At 37.5% G+C, this 25,838-nt stretch overlaps 1 protein-coding gene across 17 annotated transcripts in view; it reads right to left on the bottom strand.

Annotated features, from left to right (window-relative positions):
- ptprfa (protein tyrosine phosphatase receptor type Fa) overlaps positions 1 to 25,838 on the bottom strand; it is a 216,177-nt gene that overhangs the window by 8,624 nt on the left and 181,715 nt on the right. For 10 of the 17 annotated variants that reach the window (XM_083568484.1, XM_083568478.1, XM_083568488.1 and 7 more), the window contains 10 exons: positions 22,613 to 22,767; positions 19,786 to 19,898; positions 18,539 to 18,571; positions 16,821 to 16,918; positions 5,145 to 5,268; positions 4,086 to 4,261; positions 3,832 to 3,951; positions 3,561 to 3,715; positions 1,259 to 1,544; positions 634 to 812 (listed from right to left, as the gene is read on the bottom strand). In XM_083568484.1, the coding sequence (XP_083424610.1) occupies positions 634 to 812; positions 1,259 to 1,544; positions 3,561 to 3,715; positions 3,832 to 3,951; positions 4,086 to 4,261; positions 5,145 to 5,268; positions 16,821 to 16,918; positions 18,539 to 18,571; positions 19,786 to 19,898; positions 22,613 to 22,767 (1,439 nt within the window). The remainder of the gene's footprint in view (positions 1 to 633; positions 813 to 1,258; positions 1,545 to 3,560; positions 3,716 to 3,831; positions 3,952 to 4,085; positions 4,262 to 5,144; positions 5,269 to 16,820; positions 16,919 to 18,538; positions 18,572 to 19,785; positions 19,899 to 22,612; positions 22,768 to 25,838) is intronic. The other 7 variants (XM_083568476.1, XM_083568482.1, XM_083568475.1 and 4 more) reach the window with 1 other exon arrangement.

The raw sequence follows: 25,838 nt of genomic DNA, 5'->3' as shown, positions 1-25,838 counted from the left end.
TGACTGTGCACCAGGACTCCTGACCCAACATCAGTTCCTCACCTCAGAAATTCTCTTAAAGCTGAAAAAGCACAAATTCCTACCGTCATGCTACAAAATCTAGTGGAAAGCCTTCCTAGAAGAATGGATGCTGTTATAGCAGGGATCTGGAAAGGAAACTTGGCATGCGATTCTCAACAAGCACATATGGGCATTAGGGACTCGCCCTAATTTGATTCACGTTACACTTTGCCGGGGTGTAACCAAGCAGAGGCTGCTATGTTTAAAAATGATATTTTGCACCTGTTGCTTGATACTTAATACACATTGCTGTTAAATGTAGTTTAATAAATAATGCTATGTGATAAATAGAAGGCTTCAAAGTTTGCCAAAAGGGATAAGATACTAGTTGTCAATTTTAGTTGTGTTCTTCATCATCAAATCTCAGGGTCCATTACATTTACAGCATTAGCAGATGCCCTTGTTAATCATACAACTGAGCAGTTGAGGGTTTAGGGCTTGGCTCAAGGGCCCAGCAGTGGCTGCTAGGTGGTGGGATTTGAACTCATGGCCTTCTGAATAAAAGGCGGATATCTTAACCAAAACTGGCAAACAATAGCACAAACAATCCGTATTATATTTGTTATTACACACCTATATCCATCGATAAAGCTGGCATTGATGTAGTCGGACCCCTCCACTCCTCTGATGGGCTGCAGACACACTCGGCTTGACTCGTACGGCATGATGTTGACGAGCCGGTTTTTGAACTTGTTGCATGGCAGGTTGGCGCTGATGAACCGGGAGGTGTGTGCTTTGGAGTTAGCCAGTTTCTATGATGGTAGTGAAGAGAGAGGGTTATAAAGCACCTTTACAACATCACTGCATCAGCACGAGTTTGCAGTACACACTTCATCACAGGAAGACAGCTATCACACTGTAACAACTGTTCAGTTCTGCATGGAGACCTCTACCATGGACATGGTAAGTGTGTGTGTGGTGCAGACACCTATTCAATTCTTCACAGTTATATGATAATTTTTTTTCTTTGGAATCATGGCGTCGTTATTATTTTATATTTACCTCTAACATAAACATGTCTTTATCACTGTATTATGGAACAGCAGCATTGATCAAGTATGGGATGCAGAATTTTTCCTTTATTTATTGAAATGTTATTGAATGTTACAGTAGATGAACCTTAGTGTTTATTACGAGCACCCGCATGGGTCTTATAAAGTATGAAGTGTTTAAAGTTTATGTCCCCCCCTCGACTGACCTTGAACTCCAGCTCCATGGCAGTGACGGTGTCCCCCGGAGTTATGTTTGTGAGTTTCTGGAGATGTGAGTAAAGGCTGCGTGCTGGGACCTCTGTGTGTGCGCACACAGCTGCTTCCAGCAGCGCGTCATGGATGAAGATGTACTGATCCTCCGTTTGTACCATGTAGTTCCTCTGAGAGCGCATCAGGTTCACATGACCGTACACGTCCACTGCTTGCTCGTGTCTCATTCGCTCCAGCATGGCATCGATTACGATGAAGCAGCCCGTCCTGCCTACGCCCGCACTGGCACAGAGACACAGAGTAAATCAGCATGTATAAAAGTTTTGTTAGTGAATAATACAATTGAGAAACTATGTCTAAAAAATGTGAACACCCTCATTATAGCTTGTAAAACCACCTTAAGCAGCAATAGTGGAGAGATTTTTGGCTCACTCCACTTTACAATGTTACTTCAGTTTATTGAGGTTTGGGGGCATTTGTTTTTTCACAGCTTTATTTTTTAAAATCCTGGTCTGGACTTTGACTTTGTCCTCTACCTCTGTACTTGACAGTTGGTATGAGATGTTTGTGCCGATATGCTACGTTTGGTTTTTGCCAAATGTGACACTGTGCATTATGGCCAAATATCTCTGCTTTGTTCTCATCTGTCCAATGAATATTGTTCCAGTCTTGTGGGTTGTTCAGATTTAATGTTGCAAACCAAAGCCATGCTTCATTTTATTTATTTATTTATTTTTTTTGAGAAAAGAGGCTTTCTTTTGGCAATCCTTCCAAACAAACTATACTTGTTCCGTCTTTTACTAGTTATCAACTTTCATATTTAACATGCTATATGAGGCCTGAAGAGACTGAGGTGTAACTATTAAGTTCTTTGCAAATTCTCTGAGCATTGGGCAATCTGACCTTTTTTCCTGATCTTACTGATAGACTTTAAATTGTTTGAAAATGGCCTTATAACCCTTCACAGATTAAATGGGAGCAATTGCTTCACTAAGATAATTGCTGATGTTTTCCTTCTTAGTGTTGTGGGGAACACATACCTGAATGCTCCAGACCAACAAACTGCTAAAACCTTTATGGCATTTAATCAGTAGCACCTGGCTGCTACTTAGCCCTTTTAATTCCTATTGAATCTGTAAAGGAGTACTTAGTTTTTCACACATGGCTTATCTATTTTGGCTTGATTTTTGTAGAGAATAATCACATGGTGCATACTACATAGTGGCAGTGTTCATCTGAGGATGCATTTACCTAATTCTAAGACCAGCCAAGAACCAGCTGATTGTTATGATGTCCTGATATATAGGGTATACGTTCATTCTCACATGCTTTCATACCAGAGAGGTGTGTATGTGTGTAAGCTATTTTGGCTTATATATGTGATTTCTACTGTGCATGCATTTTCAAAATCCAAATAAAAAATCTAGAGCTATCTATAAAAATCTATACCTTTCTTAGAAATGGTTGTGCTTGGCAGAGGGTGAAAAGGGTTTACTGATAAAGATGAGTAAAAACAGTGATGGAAACATGCTTCAATGCTACAGCTTTTATTTATTTATATATATATATATATATATATATATATATATATATATATATATATATATATATATATATATATATATATATATAAAGATGAACATAAACAGTATAAACTTATGCCAACATTTATGAGTTTTTCATCATTTGAACACCAAATAAAAGCAACAACTAAAGTCGCTATCAACCTGAAGACAAATGAGTGAATTAATGAATGAGCGAATGATTGAATGTCAAACATAAAAACTATTATTTAAAATTTCACCAATAAATTGTAAAAGCATTTATTTTGTATTTGTGTCCTTTATCGTTAGAATTTGAAAATAAATCCAGCTTATGCTAGTAGAGAACTAATAGTTCTCTCCAATCCATTTGTTCTAGTTCCGACTAAGCCCTCATCTCAGAATTCCGACTCGGAAAAGCCAGGATATTCTCTTCTAGACCCAAGTTCACCATGTAGTTCACCCAAGTCAACAAAGCTGCTTCTTTTTAAGCTGTATTTACTAGTATTAGCTTGAGATAAATCAACATACATGCATATTAGCTTACATTTGTGTAGATTTCTCAAGCAAAGAAATGCATCTCTTCCATAATATTCCTCTTTCTGAGACTATCCTTTGTAAAGTTATTCTTCTCTCTTGTAAAATGATTGTAAATAATTGTGTAAACCCACTGAGATCATTTTTTAGATTATTCTACTGTCCAATAATACTGAGAACCTAATCATTTAATAATGATTTATATTAGATCTGTTTGTACCTGCAGTGCACCACCATAGGCCCAGCGTCTGGTGGGTTACAAGTTTTGACTCGGCGCATGAAGGCCAGGATAGGTGTAGGATACTCAGGCACACCGTGATCTGGCCAAACCATGAACTGGAACTGCCTTACCTCCCTCTTTTCACTGGAGCCAGTCTGTCTCACACACACACACACACACACACACACACACACATTTTGTTTTAAGTTTGAATGTATATATCTGAAGTACAATTTCACTTGCTAAAGTAACTCAGGATTGTAAACTTTACCTTGTAAATAGTAAAGGTTCTGACGCTGTATGTGGCAAGCTCCACTGTGTCCAGCAGCGTGACCTGAATCATACCGTATGTTTCAGTCCCCCGACTCGGCCAGTACTGATCACACTTCACCTGCAGCAGAAAAATGCACACGCACACAAAAACAAACAGTTGCAGGTGGAGGGAATTCAGTGCACGGAAATAATGCTTTATCTTTGGGTTGCACATGCGGTGTGTGTGTGATTGTGTTTTTTTTTTTAACTCACTCTCGACTTTTCCTCCAGTCGGGTCATCATGATGATAGTGCTGCTCCTCTGCTCCCACACCATCCTCCAGAAATCACTGACAGTCTCCGGCAGTGGGCCCTGTGTTGCGATGTAGGCGTTCTGCTTCCTGTATCCATCTATGTAGTTTGCGTTAATGTAATCGCTCCCTGGTATAGCTGAACACAACACACACACACACACACACACACACACACACACACACACACACACACACACACACACACAAGTGGTATTATTATTCAACGCATGTGCCAGTGAAATGCAACAGTACTCTAACACACCTTACTGGTACTTCATTTAAACCCATTACACCACAGCACTGATAAATTATTGAATCTGAATCTTTTTTAATTTTTTTATTTTAAGGAGATCATTTTCCGCACAGTAACAGCATTCCACTTGCTGTCAGCTCAGTCAATCACCTATGTACCTTTAACAGCATCTCTAAAACAGCAACTGTTTTTATTTCTTCCCTTTGAAATAATGAATTGAGAATAATAATTTATTTAATATGTTTGAATGCACAGAAATGTTAAATAAACTATGAACATCCTTACACTTGGACCTTTAACATTCACATTTGCAATTTAGAAGCATGATCTGTTATACTAAGTAGCCTCTGGTACTCTATGTCACATTTTATCAAAGGAAGAAAAAAAAATCAGTTTATTAATCAGTTTGTTTCTCATTTATATATTTTATCAGCTATGATTTTTTTTTTTGCTTACTTGATATCTTATTCAATCGATCAATTAATGATTAGCAGTACACTCACATGCACCCCTCACTCACTAAATCATTAAAATAGAGTTTATAAACCTAACCCAGTCTGTTAGTAATCACTTTCTCTATCACTCCATTCCTTTTTCATTACTCACTCTCTCTCACTTACACACATGCACAGGAGATATATATATATATATCTATATATATCTATATATATCTATATATCTATATATATCTATATATATCTATATATATATATATATATATATATATATATATATATATATATATAAAAAAACTCAAGCTACAAACCATCGATGGGTGACAGCACGACTCTAGAGTGATCGTAAGCGATGACATTAGCGTAGCGGTTTTTTGGCTTGTTCACTTCAAGGTTGGAGTGTTCCCAGGTGAACTGCTGCCCGGGATCTATCGACTGTGAACAGACAGATGAAATATGATCAGTTCAATCTTTTAGCTTTACCTAGCTTTATTTAAACAATGCACTTGACTTTGGAAAACCTTTCTCTGAAACAGTCATGTTAGCAAAAGCCTAATCTGCTTATCTGATACCGAACACTAATAAGATTTATATTTATGATAGTAATAACCAGTATTCCAATAATAATCAGTATATATATTTGTTTTGTTTTGTTTTTTGTTTTTGTTTTATTAACTTCTTAACTGAGAGATTGTTTATAGCGTTATAACCTAAATGATAAATATCTCACAAAATGTTTTATTTCAACAGTCCACTACTACGGCTCAGGACAATTGGTTTAATAAAGAGTTCTAATAAAGAGGATGGTTCCCTTTTGATGGTTCCTCCCAAGGTTTCTTACTAAACTTATCCGCTTTGAGACCATGTCCACTTTCAAAAGCCCTATACAAAAAAAAAAAAAAAGATCAAAATAGTAATAACTGATTGTGATAAAGTGTGGCTGTGGCATAAGAAAAATAAACCACGTCACTGTTATAGGCAAATATTCAGGTTCGGGATAACTTCTCTTCGCCAGGCCTCATCACACCATCATGTCGGTAATTATTTTCCAAGCATTCTCCATCTTGTTTTATTCCTTGCACAACACCCGAGAGTGAAAATGCTTCTTGAAGAGTGTTGGCGGTACAGTAATGAGGTGACAAGAGAAGTGAAGTTCTGCACCAGAGAGTCAGCGAGGTTCTTTATTTGACTTGTTTTTTTAGTAGTTTTTTTTTACTTTTACATCTAAGGAGCTCATTAGCACTGCACTGGCTGTGCTGGACCCCAAACACTGAAGCCACATTATGTTTTATCTACTGCAGGCTGGAAAGCATTATTGTTACATCCAGGCCCAAACTTAGAACAGCTTCTGTCCTCAGGCTGTTAGACTTCCCACGCCTGAACACACCCAGAGAAAGGAAGGACGGAGGAAGATCATTGAACCTACGGTACACTGACATGCATATATACACACTATAAACCCTGAGCCTACCTCATTACTGTGCTGTACACATTGCACCACTACATTATCTCAGCATCGTGATTCCTTGTTTACAACCGTACCACTTTGCTACCACTTTATAGCCTTTCATTGATGGACTGAATTGATTTTGCCCCAAGGAATTCACTTTGCATCACCTTTAACTTACAATAAATGTGATATATACATAAGAAAAACGACATACGCCAAACAAAATACATAATTCATATACAGGTTTAAAATATAGGTCATTTGTTTAATAATTAGATACTACAAAAAATTTAGAAAAGAAAATGTGTCTGTGTGTGGGTCAGCTATAAACCTAAATTAGCATTAAGAAAACATGCAATAGCAGATTTTATAGTAGTCATTAAGACAGATGCTACTACAGAATTGATGAACACAATGAAACAAAGCATCCATAAAGATTTAAGATGTATTTATTTATACTTGTCTAACCCTTTAGTGCCTAAACATTACAAATACCCAAGAACACTATATGGACAAAATTATTGAGAAGCCTGAATTTTTCAGCCATAGGTGCTTCTTCCCCAAACTGTTACCACAAAGTTGGAGGCACATAATTGTATAGGATGTCTTTAAATGTGGAAGGATTAAACTTTGAATAACACCCCTGCAAGCTCTATAAAGATATGGTTTATATTAGTTGGGAGTGAAAGATCTTGAGTGGCCTTTAAAGACATCTGACCCTAATCCTATTGAACACCGTTGAGTTGAATTGGAACGCTGACTGCACCCCAGGCCTCCTCAGCCTGAATATACACTCTTATGGTTGAGTGAGTACAAACCTCCTCACTCCAAAATTTAGTGGAACATCGTCCCGGAAGAGTGGAGGGAATTATATCAGCAAATGGGGACAGTGTGGAATGGGATGTTCAAAAAGCAAATACAGTTCTTTTGGTTAGGTGTCCACAAACAATTTTTTTTTTATTTTTATTTTTTTATTATAATAATAATATATATATATATATATATATATATATATATATATATATATATATATATATATATATATATATATATATATATATATAAAAAGAGATACATGCAATACATGTAAAAAAATATAATAAACTTTCTTTCAGCTTCTTCCATTAGGGGTCGCCACAGCGGACCATCCGCATGTTTGATTTGGCACGTTTTTACGCTGGATGCCCTTTTCTAACGCAACCCTCCCCATTTATCCGGGCTTGGGACCGGCACTAAGGCTTGTGCAACCCTAATGGGGTTCCCTGACCGGAAATCGAACCCGGGCCGCAGCGGTGAGAGCGCCGCATCCTAACCACTAGACCACCAGGGAACCGATGTAAAGAAATATAATATTATTTTATACGGTTAATGATAAGACATGCATTTTGACTTTTGCTGAAGGTAGTGAGACACTTGTGGAATGTGAGCCGTAGAGTGGAGGGAGAAGTTCATTACACCATGAAAGAGCTATGTAGCAAGACCAGAGGTGGCAAAAGTACACACATCCATTACTTAAGTAGAAATACAGATACTCATGTTTTAAAATACTCGGGTAAAAGTTGAAGTAATGATTATACCTTTTTACTTAAGTGAAAGTAAAGAAGTCTTGGCTCTGACATGTACTTAAGTAAAAAGTAGTTATTACTTCTACCTGTTTTAGCTGTTAACTGGACCTCACATATTAATATTAGATAGATAGATAGATAGATAGATAGATAGATAGATAGATAGATAGATAGATAGATAGATAGATAGATAGATAGATAGATAGATAGATAGATGGGCGTAAATTTCATTTAACAGTAGGGGGGAAATAAATATAAAATTTCTCATGAGCAATTTTTGAAGGGGACACAAATAATAGTCAAATTGTACTTATAATGACACAGTGTCCCCACAGTGAAAAACTTTGCTTTTATTATTGTAGCATGGATGTGTTTAAAAGGTTGCTTTTTCCATTGTCTTGCTTGAAAGTCTTGTTTGGCCTACTTTAAATATGAGTTACATGGTGTTGAAGTATGGAAAAGAAACCATATTGGTTCATTAAGCTTATTGACTGCTTGCACTAGTACCTTGAGATAGCTCAGTGGGTAAGGTGTTGGTTTACTGATAAGCAGGTCCCCACAAGGTTGTGGGTTCAAACCCTGGTGTAACCAAGGTAAAGTTTTTATTTCGCTTTTTTAATCAAATAGTTTGTTTACATTGTTACATAAAACTTTACATCTATTTGATAATTAAAGAGATGTGTTTAAAAGATTGTTTTTTTTCTTTGTCTTGCTTGAAAGACTTGTTTGGCCTACTTTTATTATGAGTTACATGGTGTTGAAGTATGGAAAAGTAGTCATAATGGTTCATTAGGCTTATTGACTGCTTGCACTAGTACCTTGATATAGCTCAGTGGGTATGGTTATTTTAAGTTTACGTTTTTCTCAGGTTCAATGACAAAGCAAAACAAGGAATTAAAAAAAAGTTTAACATTTTATTTAAAATTAATTTAGACACTTAAGAACAGAATAGAAATTGATTATAAAAATACAGTGGGGTCAGTTTGGAAGTAGCACAGTGCTCATTTAGTAAATGCACAGATAAACAATATGCTAATTGTGGCCGGTAATGTAAGTTAACATTATACCAAGTCATCCCAAATAAAACACTGCATGGGAAACGGCTTTGGTGTGTTAGTGTCAGTGCACTATGCTACAAGCTATTGCAAACAAGCTAACGTTCACTAGATAAGTCATATTTAATCCCTAATAGAGCAGATTCATGGAAAATTACATCGCTAATCAGCATTTTTGCCGCAATTAATTTATGAATGAGTCTGCATCAACTACATTAAAGAGAATCGCTTTATTTAAAGTGAATAAAATACCCTAGTTAATGAAGAGGTGAACATTAATTATGCCGCAGTCACACACCTGACTCGTGTGTGTAGAGTAGGTGAGATGAACGCACACCTGACTCGTGTGTGTAGAGAAGGTGAGATGAACGCACACCTGACTCGTGTGTGTAGAGAAGGTGAGATGAACGCACACCTGACTCGTGTGTGTAGAGTAGGTGAGATGAACGCACACCTGACTCGTGTGTGTAGAGTAGGTGAGATGAACGCACACCTGACTCGTGTGTGTAGAGCAGGTGAGATGAACGCACACCTGACTCGTGTGTGTAGAGCAGGTGAGATGAACGCACACCTGACTCGTGTGTGTAGAGTAGGTGAGATGAACGCACACCTGACTCGTGTGTGTAGAGTAGGTGAGATGAACGCACACCTGACTCGTGTGTGTAGAGTAGGTGAGATGAACGCACACCTGACTCGTGTGTGTAGAGTAGGTGAGATGAACGCACACCTGACTCGTGTGTGTAGAGCAGGTGAGATGAACGCACACCTGACTCGTGTGTGTAGAGCAGGTGAGATGAACGCACACCTGACTCGTGTGTGTAGAGCAGGTGAGATGAACGCACACCTGACTCGTGTGTGTAGAGAAGGTGAGATGAACGCACACCTGACTCGTGTGTGTAGAGTAGGTGAGATGAACGCACACCTGACTCGTGTGTGTAGAGTAGGTGAGATGAACGCACACCTGACTCGTGTGTGTAGAGTAGGTGAGATGAACGCACACCTGACTCGTGTGTGTAGAGTAGGTGAGATGAACGCACACCTGACTCGTGTGTGTAGAGAAGGTGAGATGAACGCACACCTGACTCGTGTGTGTAGAGTAGGTGAGATGAACGCACACCTGACTCGTGTGTGTAGAGTAGGTGAGATGAACGCACACCTGACTCGTGTGTGTAGAGAAGGTGAGATGAACGCACACCTGACTCGTGTGTGTAGAGTAGGTGAGATGAACGCACACCTGACTCGTGTGTGTAGAGTAGGTGAGATGAACGCACACCTGACTCGTGTGTGTAGAGTAGGTGAGATGAACACACACCTGACTCGTGTGTGTAGAGTAGGTGAGATGAACGCACACATGACTCGTGTGTGTAGAGTAGGTGAGATGAACACACACCTGACTTGTGTGTGTAGAGTAGGTGAGATGAACACACACCTGACTCGTGTGTGTAGAGTAGGTGAGATGAACTGGGAAAGCAGGCAGTGGGTCAAACCACTGTGAGGAAGGGGAGGGGGGGGAACTGTTTCTAAATGCATTTTTGCGTTGTTTTTTTTCTACTTACACAATTATATAGGTATACATAGATATATTGTTTACAACAGAGAGTGCGATATTTTTTAGATAATTTTTTAAACAACCCTCGGATGGGGGGGGGGGACATGTCCCCTCCGTCCCCCCCGGGATTTACGCCCATGTTGTTACCTAATGAATGTATTTCAGCGGATTGAAAAAGACGCGCAGTAACAGGAAATCGGTTGTTCGGCTGAAATCAGCGCGCAGTGAAAAGAGAAATTTGATATTTCACCAAATCAGTGGATTAAAACTAAAGTACCGAGCCTGTTTTGAAAATGTAAGAAGTAAAAAGTACAGATATTTGTGTAAAAATGTAATGAGTAAAAGTAAAAAGTTATATATAAATAGTGAAAAAAATAAATAGTGGAGTAAAGTACTGATACCAGAAAAATCTACTTAAGTACAGTAACGAAGTATTTGTACTCCGTTACTTCCCACCTCTGAGCAAGACTTAGTCTTGAACTTAAAGACCACCATGCTCATTGGCCTGAGACTGAAGCTGGGCTTCGTTGGTGTGCTTTAGAGAAACATTGCAGCACTGTGGAAAAGTATAGTACAACAACAACATTTTATTTATTTTTTATTTCCAAACCCCTTAAAGGTTCTTTTGTTGTGCCTTTGCTTGTAAACTTACAGTACATTTGAATTCTTATTAAGAAATGGCTCATTTCAAGGAATCTAAGAACCTTATTTATCCAACAATGCTTTTTGTTTCCCCAACATTCTTCTATCAATATTATAATCTTGAAATACTTATATATTTTATATTGGCAGGCTTTAATATTTAATGTGCAGTAAATCTATCAGTATTTAGTTATTAATAATTTTCATACAGGTGTTCCACTTATTCAATTTAATGCTATTTTATCTGAAGAGCACTTGTAGTAGCATACTGGTGTACTGTACAAGAGGAAGTGTATAAGGTGTAATAATAATTCCACCATCTGGTTGTGTACCGATATTTTTTTGTTTAAAGTTGATCAAAGAAGCATGCGGAATAAGAACCTGCAAAATAACAAAAAAACTAAAAAGTTTAATTAAATCCTGGCTTATGAGTGTTACCGGAAACATGACTGATTACACAGTGCACACTATTAAAGGCGGCTAAATAGAGATTACTTTTTGTTTCTTATTCATTCTTAAAAAGTAATTAGGGAAATAATTACACCACAGCTCTGGTTAATGGGATGTTGATTGAATCATGCAAAACAACACTTCAATTACCAAAAAAAGAAAGAAAGAAAGAAAAAAAACACACATTCCTTGTTTGTGGATGTAAAGGGGTCTTTGGACTTCAATTGATGCATTACCTCTATTTTATAGCCCATTGTGTTTTTGACTTTGGCTAATGACTTTACCGATAGAGCCACAGATACACCATCTACTTTTAAGGCTTACATGATCACACCCAGCACAATAAAAAACCCATCATCCTATCAGCAATATCTCTTTAAACATTTAGGGGTTTTCCTTTACGCTCATCTCCTCGAGGCTACCTCCACATCTTAGCTCTCAGATTCTGCCCTAAGTGTATGTCTTGTCTGATATAATGGCAGTGTTTGAGACAGGAGGAGCTGCATATCTTATTTAACAGCCCGTTAGATACAGCTTCCTGCATCTCGCACTGACAAATCACACCTATTATCACTAATGGATTTGTCTTTCTGCCTCTCAATTTCTCCTCTATTCCTCATCCTTCCATCACTCTATTCCCTTCATTCACTTACTTTCCCGCTATTTTCCAAGATCTCTAGTCCATTTATTTCCCATGAAATGGGGAATCCAGTATTCTGTACAATTGAATAGCTTTTCCTTCTTTAATATATCTGATTCAAGTAATTAGCTCTTCCTGAGTTAAAGCTGGTTTACATGCAAAAGAATCCTACAGTCTCTCCATTTTCTTATTCCCTTATCTGTTTATTAACCTATCATTAGCTCGGTCCCTCATGCTTTTATCCTTCCAGTCTTTTGCAATCCCAATCCTTTCATCTCACACACTCCTACATCTTTTAATCCCTTTGCTCCCACAATTCCATCATCCTTTCATCCTTTAACCTGTCCCTAACCTTCTGGCCTATTGAGCCATTAATCTACCACCACTGGCCAACATTACATTTCTCTATTTTCCCTGTTGCCATTTCTTAATCTTTTATCCTTTTACCCCTCCATCATGCTAATCTCTATTATTTCTTCCTTGAATTCTTTATTCATTTCCTACTCACTCAAACCTTTTGCTTACTTCTTTCCTGACTTTGCTCATCTCTTCATTTCTTTCCATCTGTCCACTCTTCTATACTTTTCTCTCTTTATCTACCAATCCTCATCTCACTATTGTTCCAGGTCTTATACCTCCACATTGCTCCATCTTCTCTCCACTCGCTATCATTATTCATTTCAACTCCATACATTCCCTTATCCTTTCTTTATCGCTTTCAATTCCTTATTCATCCATTCCTCCAACCTTCCTATTACTCTCTTCAGATTCCATTTCTTCACCTCGTCTCTTTACCAATCATTGGAAAGACCTCTTTTTCCCCCCAAACCCTTTTATCCAAATCCATTTTTACCCATTCCACACCTTTCTCTTCAGTCCCTCGATCACACTTCCTAATTCCATCATCTAGCAAAATAAAGCTACACATTATTATTTTTTTTTTTGTGATGCTTTTATGCCTGGTGAGTGTGTGACTGATAAAGTTTCAAAACCCTGACTCATCCTGAATCAGCATAAGCTTATTTTAGCTAATAGGAAAAAATGACTACTTCCGTTATATTACTGTTTTGTGTCCCTAAGAGATCAAACAAAAAAATGCTGAGATGTCTTTCCGAGCACCTTCCTTAGCTTTTTTTCACAAATGTAACTGTCAAAAGTAAAAACATCTACTTATTGCTGGTGTCTGTTGTGTGTGTTTCTTTGTGGTTTAAGTGAATGTTGTGAGACAGAGAAAGAGAGAGAGAGAGGCCAAGTTGGCAGACCTTGCAAGACACACACTCACACATTGTTGAGAAAGCTGAAAGCCAGTGATGGACCATTTCGGGTTGATTTATGTTAGATCCCTTTTTTAAAATAGTTTTAGGTACCAGGTACCACAGTGCCATCAGCAAAGTTATCCCAGCCAATAACTCATACATAACCAGGAAATTTAAACCCTCCACTTAGTGCACTGGGCCATGGTGCATAATAGCTTAAAAACTCCTTAACAGACATGCTGAGTAGGTGCTCTCCTTCCATTTCCCTGTCTAGTATATATAGTTAGAGGAAAGCCATGGACCACACAATCAATTAGAACTTCATGGTAATGACGAACACTGAACTAGAACTGATTAAAACTCAGAGAGCAAGTTCAGTGGCATGTAAAAAAAAAAATATGCATTTGAAAAGGGAAAATGATTCTTTAATGAAACCATACTGTAATGATAATGACCTACTCAGGTTCATTTTGGGCCTTGCTACACCTAGATTTGGCATTTGTTTAGGCAATAAACATTGTGTATTGTAATGCAGCTAGAAACATCCAAATAAAATAGAATGTAACTGTATGTCTACTCAATCCAATCCCAAAACACTTAAGATTAAGCTTTGTCTTGGGTCATAATTCAGCTTTTAAATATCACCTACTTTCTACTGCTTTATTAAAAGTGGTTAAATATATTTTGTGGGTCTCAGTCAAAATTTCCACCAGTTCTTTTTCTCCTCTCACTGGGGGCAGGAATGATAACACGCTGGCTCAGAAAATGTTTATTTCCTCCAACTGGCATCCTTATTCTATTTGGCAACAGGATGTTTCCTCCATATTTGTATCAACCCTGTGTTACAATGAATTATTTATTTTAATTGCCTCATCAGTGAGCTTGGATGCAATAGCTTTCTGCTGGTTATTAGAAGGCTAGAGGTTTCACTCCTTGTGTATGAAGTGTTTATATTGAAGCTGTTTCCTCAGAAAAGAAGAACTAGAAACTTCACACATACACACATAATTTAGATTTTGTTGCACTGGGGTGAGTTCAAGTCTGCCCATCTCCCCCTACTGAGCTACAGATAGGAGTCACTGGGAGCCTTCATTTTAAGCTTGTATATTCCAGGAAGTCTCCAAACCAATAAGGAGAGGAAATTGTGTCTTGTAGCAGCGTTATCTTCGGAAAGCATTCTTGTCCTCTAATATTGCGGTACCTAAAATAGCTCTCGTGTTTCATAAATGCACACTCCAGAACTTTTGTAAAGCAAACGTTTTTTTTTTTTTTTTTTAAGTCAAGCACACAAACACTATAAACACTCCCTTATTTTTTATACCATTTGAGTCTCGGTAGCCCATTAGGTTATAGGGGGTTGTGGGCTAAAATGCTAATAAATCATCTTCAGCCTTTCTAAATGAACGAACACTATTATCTTGAACAGAAATCTTCACATTAAACTAAATCAGCAGGGCAATAGGACCTGGGCAAGGTTGCTGCTTCTCTAATTTAATGTTGCCTTGACTGAGCTACTCAAAGCAAATAGAGACGTAAGGTTGAAAATAAGTAAAATGATGTTAAATAAAAGCTTAGTTTAAGATAAACATAAGCCTTTATTTAAAAGTACCTCATTTACAAAACTAAATCTTAGGTAGTTAAAGAGTAAAATTACCTAGTTTTTGATTATAGTCCATACAGTGAGCTATCTTCCTCAAGTCGTACTAGCAATCTAGATTTGGTTTATGTGTTGTATCACAAATTTAATAGTAATATTTTAGTACACTAATAATAATAATCTATTATAAAATGTAAGTAGATTACTATGATAGGTGACCATTGGTTCGCACTCCAAAAAAAATTGTAGTTTTTTAAAAAATATTCCTTTAAACAGGCAGAATGAGTGAATTTTACTGACAGCTCTTTATACTATATGCATCGGTAGCCGTAGACTGTTGTTTACAATAAGCTATTGTCAATAAAACTTAATGTCCTATCAAAACAAATTTATATACCTCACTTTATATTCCTTATAATCCTCTTGTCGAGAGATGTATTACATTTCTTTACGAGAGGCAGTGACTCTGTTTAAGGCCAGTCACGTCAACGATTTTGGCAGTTTCAATTAAAAGTTTGAATTTGCAGATCTTTGAAGATCGAGAGCCATTTGAAATCTAAGATTAATAAAAAATTACATTACATGAGAAAAAAAGAAGATGAAGAAGCAGAAGAAGACTGGAAGAGGGTGCTCAAAGCTTTAAGACATCATTTTACGGCATAAATTACTGAGCAAATTCATACTATTACTGACTATTTCTATTCTACAAAGCTATATATTTTGTGTGTTTGAATAATGCTTTCTTCCCAACTGTGTGTGTGTGTGTGTGTGTGTGTGTGTGTGTGTGTGTGTCCTATATATTTATAGCCTTGTGTTTTCAGGATAGGCGTCAAATACACAGTAACACTGACTGTAATAAAGCATTTGCTGAAAATAAATAAACATATCAGAGATTAGGAGAGAGAACGAGAGAGATGAAGTGAGAGGGGAAAAAGCACTTTTAAAATAAATAACACCACAAAAATGTTATCAGTCACCTTTTAAAGTCTTTTTCTTGTAAAGTAACATGATGACAGAATCATGCAGGTGCTTTTTTAATATACAGCAGCTCCCTCCTATTTATGTGGGCTTATTTAATACCGTTAGAGTGCAAATAGATTTTTTTTGCATACACTTGATAAAATTGCTGGACAGAAAGTTGGTTGGTAATTGGTTTCCTTTAATACTTGCTTAAATAAAAATAAAAAAATAAATAAAAAATCTCTACCTTGTTGAACAGCTTACGTCATTAATCTAAAAAGAATTAAGTAGTCTCTGAATTCCTCTTTATTATATTTGCCATTCTATTATTGCTCTTACTAGGTCTCAGTTATTATCACAAAGCTATTTTACTTTCAATATATTACTATTCAAGATGTAGATAGAAAATTGTGCTTTTATTCTTTTAAAAACTCACTTCGAGCCCCCATGACAATATCAGTCTTATTCCCTTTGTGACTTGCATTTGGAGGTCTTTCCCCTGTCTGTACAGCACTGTCAGTCTGCAGAGACTGAACCTTTAATACAAACAAACCCTTCTTCTACAGATGTTCCGTTTTATCTTCACAAAGAAACACTGCATTAAGCTGCCATTTGAAGCACATTAATGTGACTACATCCCTCAGTGGCTTCCACAATGGATAAATGTAATAAAGGAATTCTGGTTTTGTTCAGCCTGGGTGTTACAGAGGAATTATTGGGCTCTTTAGGATTACATTTTCTTATAATAATCATTGCCTATAGGGTAAATGATTGAAAAATTCAGAGAAAATCGTAAAGTTTGGATTTGCATTTAAGTCCATACCTCATATTCCTGAGAGAAGCAGAGGTTGTCATTGGCTTTGAGTCGCTCATTATGTTCGGCCAGGTCACAGACGGGGATGGGCGGGTGCTCTCTCATCCCTACAGGACATGACAAAAAATTGAATTATGAGGGTTCAGTCAAATGAGCAATCTGTAATCACCTGCAATGTTTTATGGTGGTTAGCAAAGCCACACACACACACACACACACACACTCTGAAACCAGAAGCACACTTCATCAAAGAGATGAAGGCAACAAGAGCATGATTCCTGTGAAAGCATGAAGGTAGATAGATAGATAGATAGATAGATAGATAGATAGATAGATAGATAGATAGAGAGATAGAGCATGCATACTTATTGAGTGGTTGGATTCTAAACTATTTTTCCACTCTGAAAAGATTATGGACTGGTTTTAACCTACAGACCATACCCATTTGCTTCCTATCCAAGCAAGCGCTAAACACTGTGCAAATGATATGCAAGATGAAGAAAGCTTCAGCTAGTAAGGTGGCACAACATGAAGCCCAAATGATGAGCCAGCGAAAGAGAAAGTCTGAAAAATTAGGACAGTGAAGTGTAAGTCGGTGTTCCAATACAGTTTTCAACATACCCTTACCCACTTCCCCTCTACACTTAAAGTCAACGTTGTCAAAAATAGTCCCTGCAAAACATCACTAGAGGTGGAGTGAGTGTGTAGCTGACTTGTATCAGCTAACACCCAGCTATAAGAACAAAGTTGTGTTGCGATATCATTTTATCCGGTCTATTTGCATGGTCTGTATATTAATCAACAAGCAAGCTAACCGATTACATTGCTTATGCATGGTTTGCTAAATAGCCCACAAAATCAACTAGCATAAAAACTGATTTCCTTGTCCATTTGCAAAGTCTGGTTATTTCATAACTTTAATATCAAGATGCTAACCAGCTCACGAACCACTTATAGTGCATAAAAATGGTTGTGGCAATTAGCTGGCAATATAAAGAAGGAACCTAATGCGTAGATATGATAACACTATAGAACATAGTGTGTTTTCCCTAAACCTGTTTAATAGGTAATATTAGTTTGCTCACCTGTTAGCTAATTTTCCAGCTAGGGTGCTAATTAGCTAGTGAAGTAATGTCATTTATTTAAGTTTCATCCAGTTTCCTTAACATTGAATTAATGTATTATTCCACTTTACACATTTGATGCATTAACATTTGTTTTTGTTCTTCAGTGTACTCTTCACATTATTCACGTTTTATTGATTTTAACATTTCCAGCAGGCTTTTTTCTGAAAGCTATAAGGAGTTGGCATTCATTTCATAATATAATAGAAAGACCTGAGGGTAAACGCTTGAAAAAAGAAAAAAAAACAACAACAACGTTATATAAACAGTAGTGTATTATAGCTTCTCGAATATAAATCAATAAAATTGAAGTAAATATATAAATATAAATAGCTATCATCATTATTAATGATTATTTATACATTATTTGTCAACTGATTACAATTATATATTTATTTATATTTATTGCATCAGATGACCGTAGTCTCTTCTGCTACACGAGAGCTGACTCGATCCATCATCTTACAAGTAATAAAAGTGGCCTCAGGGATTTAAGCGGGGAGAAGTGCAGGGGGAAGTTAATGAGAGAATGTTAAAAATGATATTAAAACACCGCATGAGACAAATGTGTAGGTGACGCAGGAAGGACGGATGGACACTAACTTGGAGTGTCTGGACAACTTGGGTCACTGGAACCTGCAGAGAAAAGACGGGGGAAGGAAATGTAACAGCCATAAAGATCCCCACACACTGCTGAGATTTAGAATAAGGGGTGGAGTAAGAAAAAAAAAAAAGAGAGAAAGATGAGGAAGAGATACTCAGCATTCCGTGGTCTAAGAGACGAAATCCGTACGATCGGTATCAAGCTCAGTTCAGGATGCATTTTATAATTTCACACGGTCCTTTCCTAATGAGCTTTGTGTTTTTTTGTGTTTATTTGTGTTTGTGTGTAAATTAAACATACACAAGTCTATGGCTAATTATGGAAATGCTTCTATTTTGCACTTTCATTATAAATGATATTGTTGACAACCTGAATAACATGCAAAACTCCTTGAAATATTTACACAAATTTCAGAGTTTCTTGGTGTTTTTTTTTTGTTTTTGTTTTTTTCGCAAAACCCTAGCCCTATGTTAGATTGAATCTGTCCATGCTTGCATAGATGAGAATTAGGCATGGGGGAAAATCTGTGCTTTTGTTAAAAGCAGGTCCATGTACCTTCTGGTCATTCAATTTTCATTTTAAAAAGAGAATCTGTTTTAGTTTCCCCTTTGATTTTCTTTTCTGTGCATCCACAAAGAAACTCGAAATGACTTGCTTTTGCGTAGCTTGCTTCTTGAATGTTACCAAAAAAAGAAAAAAAAAATTGACGTTTTTTTTTTATTTTTCATATTCTCTTTTTAAAATGAAAATGTAATGACCAGAAGGTACACGTTCCAAAGCAGTCGACATCATCAATATCACATATTCAAGATTTTGAACCTGTACTTTCTTTGTCCCCTGATACCAATGCTTATTGTCTGTATTGAAAAAAAACATGCTTGTAATGCATGCAATGTAAACCCACTCCAAACCCTGCAGATCCTGTTTAATACAAGTGAACTGAGCCATTTCAAGTGGCTCTGTGAAGAATCTTGAATTATAACCGATATTAGCTAGGTTGTTATCTCTGCATTAGGCTAGCAACATTAGCTTGTTAGATTAAATAAATTATTTAAGAAAGTTAATTTTTTGTTCTAAAGAAGCGTCATATACAGTACCAAAAGGTTCCAACATGTGCATCTTTAGGTGATATTTACACAATATGTCTATGTACATATGGGTGATGAAACTCATCTGTTTAGTCTGTTTATCCATATCAAAGTGTGTATATTTGTGTATGCGCATGTGTGTATGCACATTGCAGTACCCTGTGTTTGGTAGTTTAGTCTCCTCATCTCGACGGGATCAGACGAGTGGGCCAGCAGATGGTCCTTCACTCCGGCTGTGTGTTCATCCTTCACTGAGGGAGATGCTCGCTTCCTACACACAGACACACACACATGCCACAGCAAGGGGACTAATTACAGCACACCACCACCACACACTGGCGACACACTTTGTGCCATTAGAAAAACAAATACATAGAGCTATGCATATCATTTTACCATTTCATATACACCCATACACAACCAGTGTACAGCAGTGTATAAACAAACAAACAAAAAACTATTTGCAAACACACAAATACAAACAATGCATATAAAGTACATATTACCACATATATATAAACTCATATGTGTACTGATATGCATGTATGGAGAACTGTCTGTGAGAGAGTGGATGAGTGGGAAAAGAGAGACTTCAGGCACCAGGTAAGAAAGACACTAGAGGAAAGACATGGATCAGTGTGAGGATGGAAGTGTGAGGGAGGGGAAGAAATTGGACAATGGGAGGATTGAAGAATGAAATGGTGGAGGAATGACAGAATGGAAACATACATAAGACTGAAGAGGTGAGAGAGACGAGTAAGGGGTTTATAGAAACTGGATAAATCAGGGGGGAAAAAGGGAATTGAGTGAGTGAGTGAATGGGTGAGTAGAAGAGTGAGTAAAATGAGGAGGTCTGAGAGAAACTGGTCTGAGTGATAGATTGGGGAAATGAATGAGACATGCTGGAGTAGATAGAGAGAGTGCAGGTGAGAGAGAGAGAGAGAGAGAGAGAGAGAGAGAGAGAGAGAGAGAGAGAGAGAGAGAGAGAGACTTACCTCTCCTGTTTGCTGTAGCCATGTAGCAAAGAACAAAAGGAAGACATCAGATAGACAGATATACAGTGTCGCCCACAAGCAAACAGTCCTGCCCTCTTCCAGGACCACTATAGTGTGTTGTGACAAGTATAAACTTTCTTGTGACTAATATAGATTGCAAAAGTAACTGCTTTGTGTAATTATAGTAGGTAGATTGCAACAGGAAAAAGGTCCCAGAACATATAGCCACAACACTGCTCCATTACAGTAGATATGCAAAATCTGCTATGGACCTCAGGCCAACAGTGTTAGTATGATGACCGCAGTACAAGGGATTACAACCACAACACTTCTGATGCATTGAACTTCACAGTATGGGCTTAACACCTCACAACTAACATTTTGTTCAGAACAATGGGCCTTACACAAGTACACTATACCCTTCAAACAAGATAACACAATTATATCAATATGAATACAAATATCAGTGGAAAAAGCTTTCATAGCTTGCTTAATTGTCCAAATTTTTCCACTATGCAGTCATGTCGCTAACTTAACAACAATAATGTCCCCCTAGCTTCTTTTGTACCTGGTTTTGTTCCGTTTACTTTTATATATTTGTTTAAAAAAATACCAATAAAATCAGCTACCTTTTATTACCATTCCCTTAATGTGTTAGTATACTATGATTACTACTCATTTTCAAGGACATTTTTGCATTGTATTGTTTTGCAGGTGAATTTTGAAGGATAATCAAATATTTTTCTTATTTGATTACATTTTTATTAGAATAAAATGCCATAAAAAGTATGAGATCCTCATATATAAATCTGCACTTGGCTAAAACAGACAACTTAAAAAAATTAAAAACACAAACCCCTTACACAAGAAAGTCACTCATTGTGACTAGTAGAGAGTGTATTTTGATTAATATGAGATATGACTTGGAATGTATTGTGATTAATGTAAAATTGGACTAGTAGAATGCATTGTAATTAATATTAGATGTGACTAATAGAATGTATTGTAATTAATAGGAGATATGACCGTTATAGAGTGCATTGTGATTAATGTGAGGTGTGACTACTCGAGTGTATTGTGATTAATATGAGATATGACCGGTATAGTGTATTGCGATTAATGAGAGATATAACTGTTATAGAGTATATTGTGATTAATATAAGATAATGTTAAAATGTGCAGTGTGATTAAGAAATTACTGTTATAGTGTATTACTTATTGAATATATTATGAGTAAAATAAAAAGGTATTGTTTATAATAGAACACAGTGTCTTGTGACACTATATTGAACGCTTTATGACCAATTTAAAAATCAATCTAAAGTGTAGTGTGGCTCATGTGAAGCATTTTATGGCTAATATGTGCAAATGTGAAAAGAGAATACTGATGTACTTTGAGCATTCTGACCTTTATTTACACATGTTTATTTGCATTAACATGCTAGTCTCCTCTTACAGTTCTAACTTGGTTACACCCAATGCAGGAGCTTCTTCTTGTTTGCCCTTCATTGTTGGAGTGTGTATCATTCTGAATTCGCTGAGCTGGAAGAAATGGGTTTAATTATGCGTGCCATTACTCTCCCATCTCCCCATGGCTGCAATATTTTTAACTCCTCTTTAATGGACCTGTCTACTGCTGGGTGTGTGACTCAGCTTCTTCTGCAGTGTAAGTGTAAGTCAGCGCTTTTGTAAACGACACCGACTATTTATACTTTACAGTGGAAACGGTGTGGCGCTGACTCAACTTACAACACTTAACACACCTGTCTTGGGATACTGACCAACCTAACACCGGCTATTTGTTACCGCACAGTCGAGGCAAAGCGAGGAAATGGGAGAGAAAGCATGACAGACAGGCAGGAATTGATACAATGAAAGAGAGACGGGCTGGGAATGAGATACTAAGCGGAAGAGACAGAGACAAAGTAAGACAGGAAAAGTGTTAACAGAGACAGATAAATGAAGTGGGTGAGGGACCCGTGTGTCTCACCTCTTGAACAGCAGGATGGCAATGACGATAATGACGATGAGGACGACAGCCAGCACCGGCCCCATCACCCAAAGCATCTCCGGATCTTCTGCATGACGGGACATGTGCACCTGCACCATGATGGGATCTGAGAATGGGCTTGTAGCAAATGTTTTCTACACACACACACACACACACACACACACACACACACACACACACACACACACACACACACACACACACACACACACACACACACACATTTTAGAATTTTTTTTAGAAAGACCACCATAATTTCTAATACAGTAACAACTGAATGAATCCACATGATACCAGGTCTAATTTTATGGTTATATTATTGAACACAATTTCACTTCGCTTTTCAATACTAACTCAAGAACATTGTGTTCTTTCCCACTGAAATCAGGAAACACAATAATACCCAGTGTACCTACTTCGTCAATATCAGTTAGCATTAGGAGTCAACGACAATGAATGCGTGTAAATGTGATATTTCAGTTTTAATTGAAGGATATTTTCCAGAGTGAAACACTGGATGTGCCTCAGTTTTATATCACCATTATAAATCACTCTCTTAAGATTAACAGCAAAGTAAAACCTGTAGATAAGGGGCTCTCGGCCATTTTAAAGTTTATAATGTGGGTGCTGGACATAGTGTTCTGATGGTCCGGTATAAAAAGGGCTTAGTCCCACTCCGTTACTGTGACCTCCATTCTTCCGGCAAAGCATTCCACAAGGTTATAGAGCATGGCTGTGGGGATTTGCTCATTCAGCAAAAGAACATTAGTGAGGTCAGGTTCTGATGTCGGGTAAGAAGACCTGGGATTCAATCAGCATTCTGGTTCATCCCAAAGGGGTTCAGGGGGGTATGAGGTCAGAATCTGTGCAGGCCATGCCATTACTTCTAAAGCAAACTTGATACAGTATGTCTTCATGGCATTGTGCACAGGGGTATTGTCAGGCTGGAACAGAGAATACAAAGACATTCGGTATAACTGTGTGCAATTTCATGGTTACAGTTTAGGAAAGATCAACATCTGGGTATGATGGTCAGATGTCCAAAACCTTTTTGGCCATATAGTGTACATTATAAATAATGGCTGGTAAAAGTCTCAGACTTACAGTTACAGATTTAATTCCAATTTATAAGTGTAATTAAAACATTTGGCTTAGGCATCATGTAGGCTTAAAGTACAGAGCAGTCTGTTTCCAGCAATTCACCAATGTGTCTTATTTAAAAAAAAAGTGAACTCTGCATACTTTGCACATCAAGCAAAGAGGAAACAATAAGCTTTTGCTTATTTCTTTTATTCGCCATAACTAAATGGATTTAATTGCCATTGCTATTCTCATAGTAAGTGGGCACAATAGAGTTGGTTCTACAACTCTTAAGTCTTAATACATTAATCCTATACTTTTAGCTTCAGTAGGTTGTGGTGGCCAGAGAAATGTAACCTTTGGCTAGAACCCATCCTCTTGTTAAACTACTGCAAGTAACTTCAGAGGCCAACAAAAAATTACAAACGAGAGAAAAAGCACCCTCTTTTCTAAAAACAAACTAGAAGCTTTTTTCCGTAATTGCAGCTAGCTGTGAGCTGCTGACTGAACACACACGTACTGAAAGAGCTCTATTACAGTGAGTTACTCTGCAAAGGAAGTCAAACCCAGCAAATCTTCAAAGCTGCAGAGCGACCAGTGAACTCTCTCTACACTAATCGCTTTAGAAACGCCTCTCAGAAGCAGAGAAAGATGGAGAGGAACAGCGGGAAAGAGTTTGTCGAAGGCGGCGTTGACTCCTCCACCCTGCTGAGCACAGGAGGATACGCATCAGTGACCCATTGTGGATGAATCCCATCAGCGCGACACCTTCTCTATTCCCTCTGGAAACGTCAGCAGGAACCAAAAAATAACTTTAGAAAAATCCCATCTCTGCAGAGGCATGTGAATCATTAGAGTGCAGCCTGCAGGCTTCAAGCACTGGGGCGATTTACTGAGAGAGTGAGTGAGGGAGAAAAAGAGAGAGAGAGAGAGAGAGAGAGAGAGAGAGAGAGAGAGAGAGAGAGAGAGAAAGTGACAGACGGATAAGTTCCTCCTCCCTCCTCCATTAAGAGCTTTTCATAGAAACACAAACTGAGCAGCACTGCAGAAGATTGCTATGCGCTTTACCAAACATCTATATGTTAATGTTTCTATATCCAATAGGTCTTAAACAGGGATGCACCCAATTCTTTTTTGTCAATTTTATATCAGTACCTTAGGTCTGAGTCTTGATACCATACTATTGGTCATTTTCACAAAGGATGCAGATAAACACTCAGCTAGCAATGAGTTTAAAAATGAAAATTATAATTCAAACCTTTCCCAGTATGGTGGCTGCTATTTTTTTTATTACCAACTACTGTAGCACAATATAAAAAACAACATAGCCAAGCGATTAGCTTTATATTGTAGGCTTCTTCTAGCCGTATGAATAAATAATTGGTAATTACTGCATGAATAAAATACTACATACAGCTAGATAATGTGGAGAGTGTAAAAGCCAGAAAAAACCCAGCTATAGTATTTAGCACAAAACCCTACTCTCTCACTACATTACTCACCCTCCATTATCCATTATTGTGTGTGTATATATATATATATATATATACACACTATATGGACAAAAGTATTAGAACACCTGACTTTTCCTGCCATATGTGGTTCTTCACCAAACTGTTACCACAATTTCTTTGGGTGCGGTATAATAACATTTTGCGTTCACCTGAACTTGAAAAACCCAAACATGTTCAAGCATGGCAATGCCCAAATGCACAAAGAGAGCTCTATGAAGATACGGTTTACATGGTTTGGAGAGGAAGCTCTTGAATAGCCTGCAACAGAACTCTAATCTCAAGCCTAGTGAACACCTTTGGGATTAATAAAAACACTGACAAGACCCCAGACCTCCTCACCCTACATCAGTACCTGACTTTACACCCTTGTGGCTGATGAACACAAATGTCCACAAGCACTCTAGTGGAACACCTTCCAAAAATGTTCGCTTGCATACCATACTTATGACCAGGGTGTCCACAAACAACAACAAAAAAATATATATATCAAATATATTTGTCTTTCATTCGTGTATATTACTGCATTAATATGCAGAGCACAGGGAGGCACAGTGAAATCCAGTCCTTCACTTGGCTGCAGTAGTCATTAAGAAGCCATCATGCACTATGTT

The sequence above is a fragment of the Silurus aristotelis genome (genome assembly GCF_946808225.1).
Source record: "Silurus aristotelis genome assembly, chromosome: 2".
In the NCBI taxonomy this organism is placed as follows: Eukaryota; Metazoa; Chordata; class Actinopteri; order Siluriformes; family Siluridae; genus Silurus; species Silurus aristotelis.
Note: the sequence above shows the minus strand (reverse complement) of the source record. Positions and strands in the feature narration are given on the sequence as shown.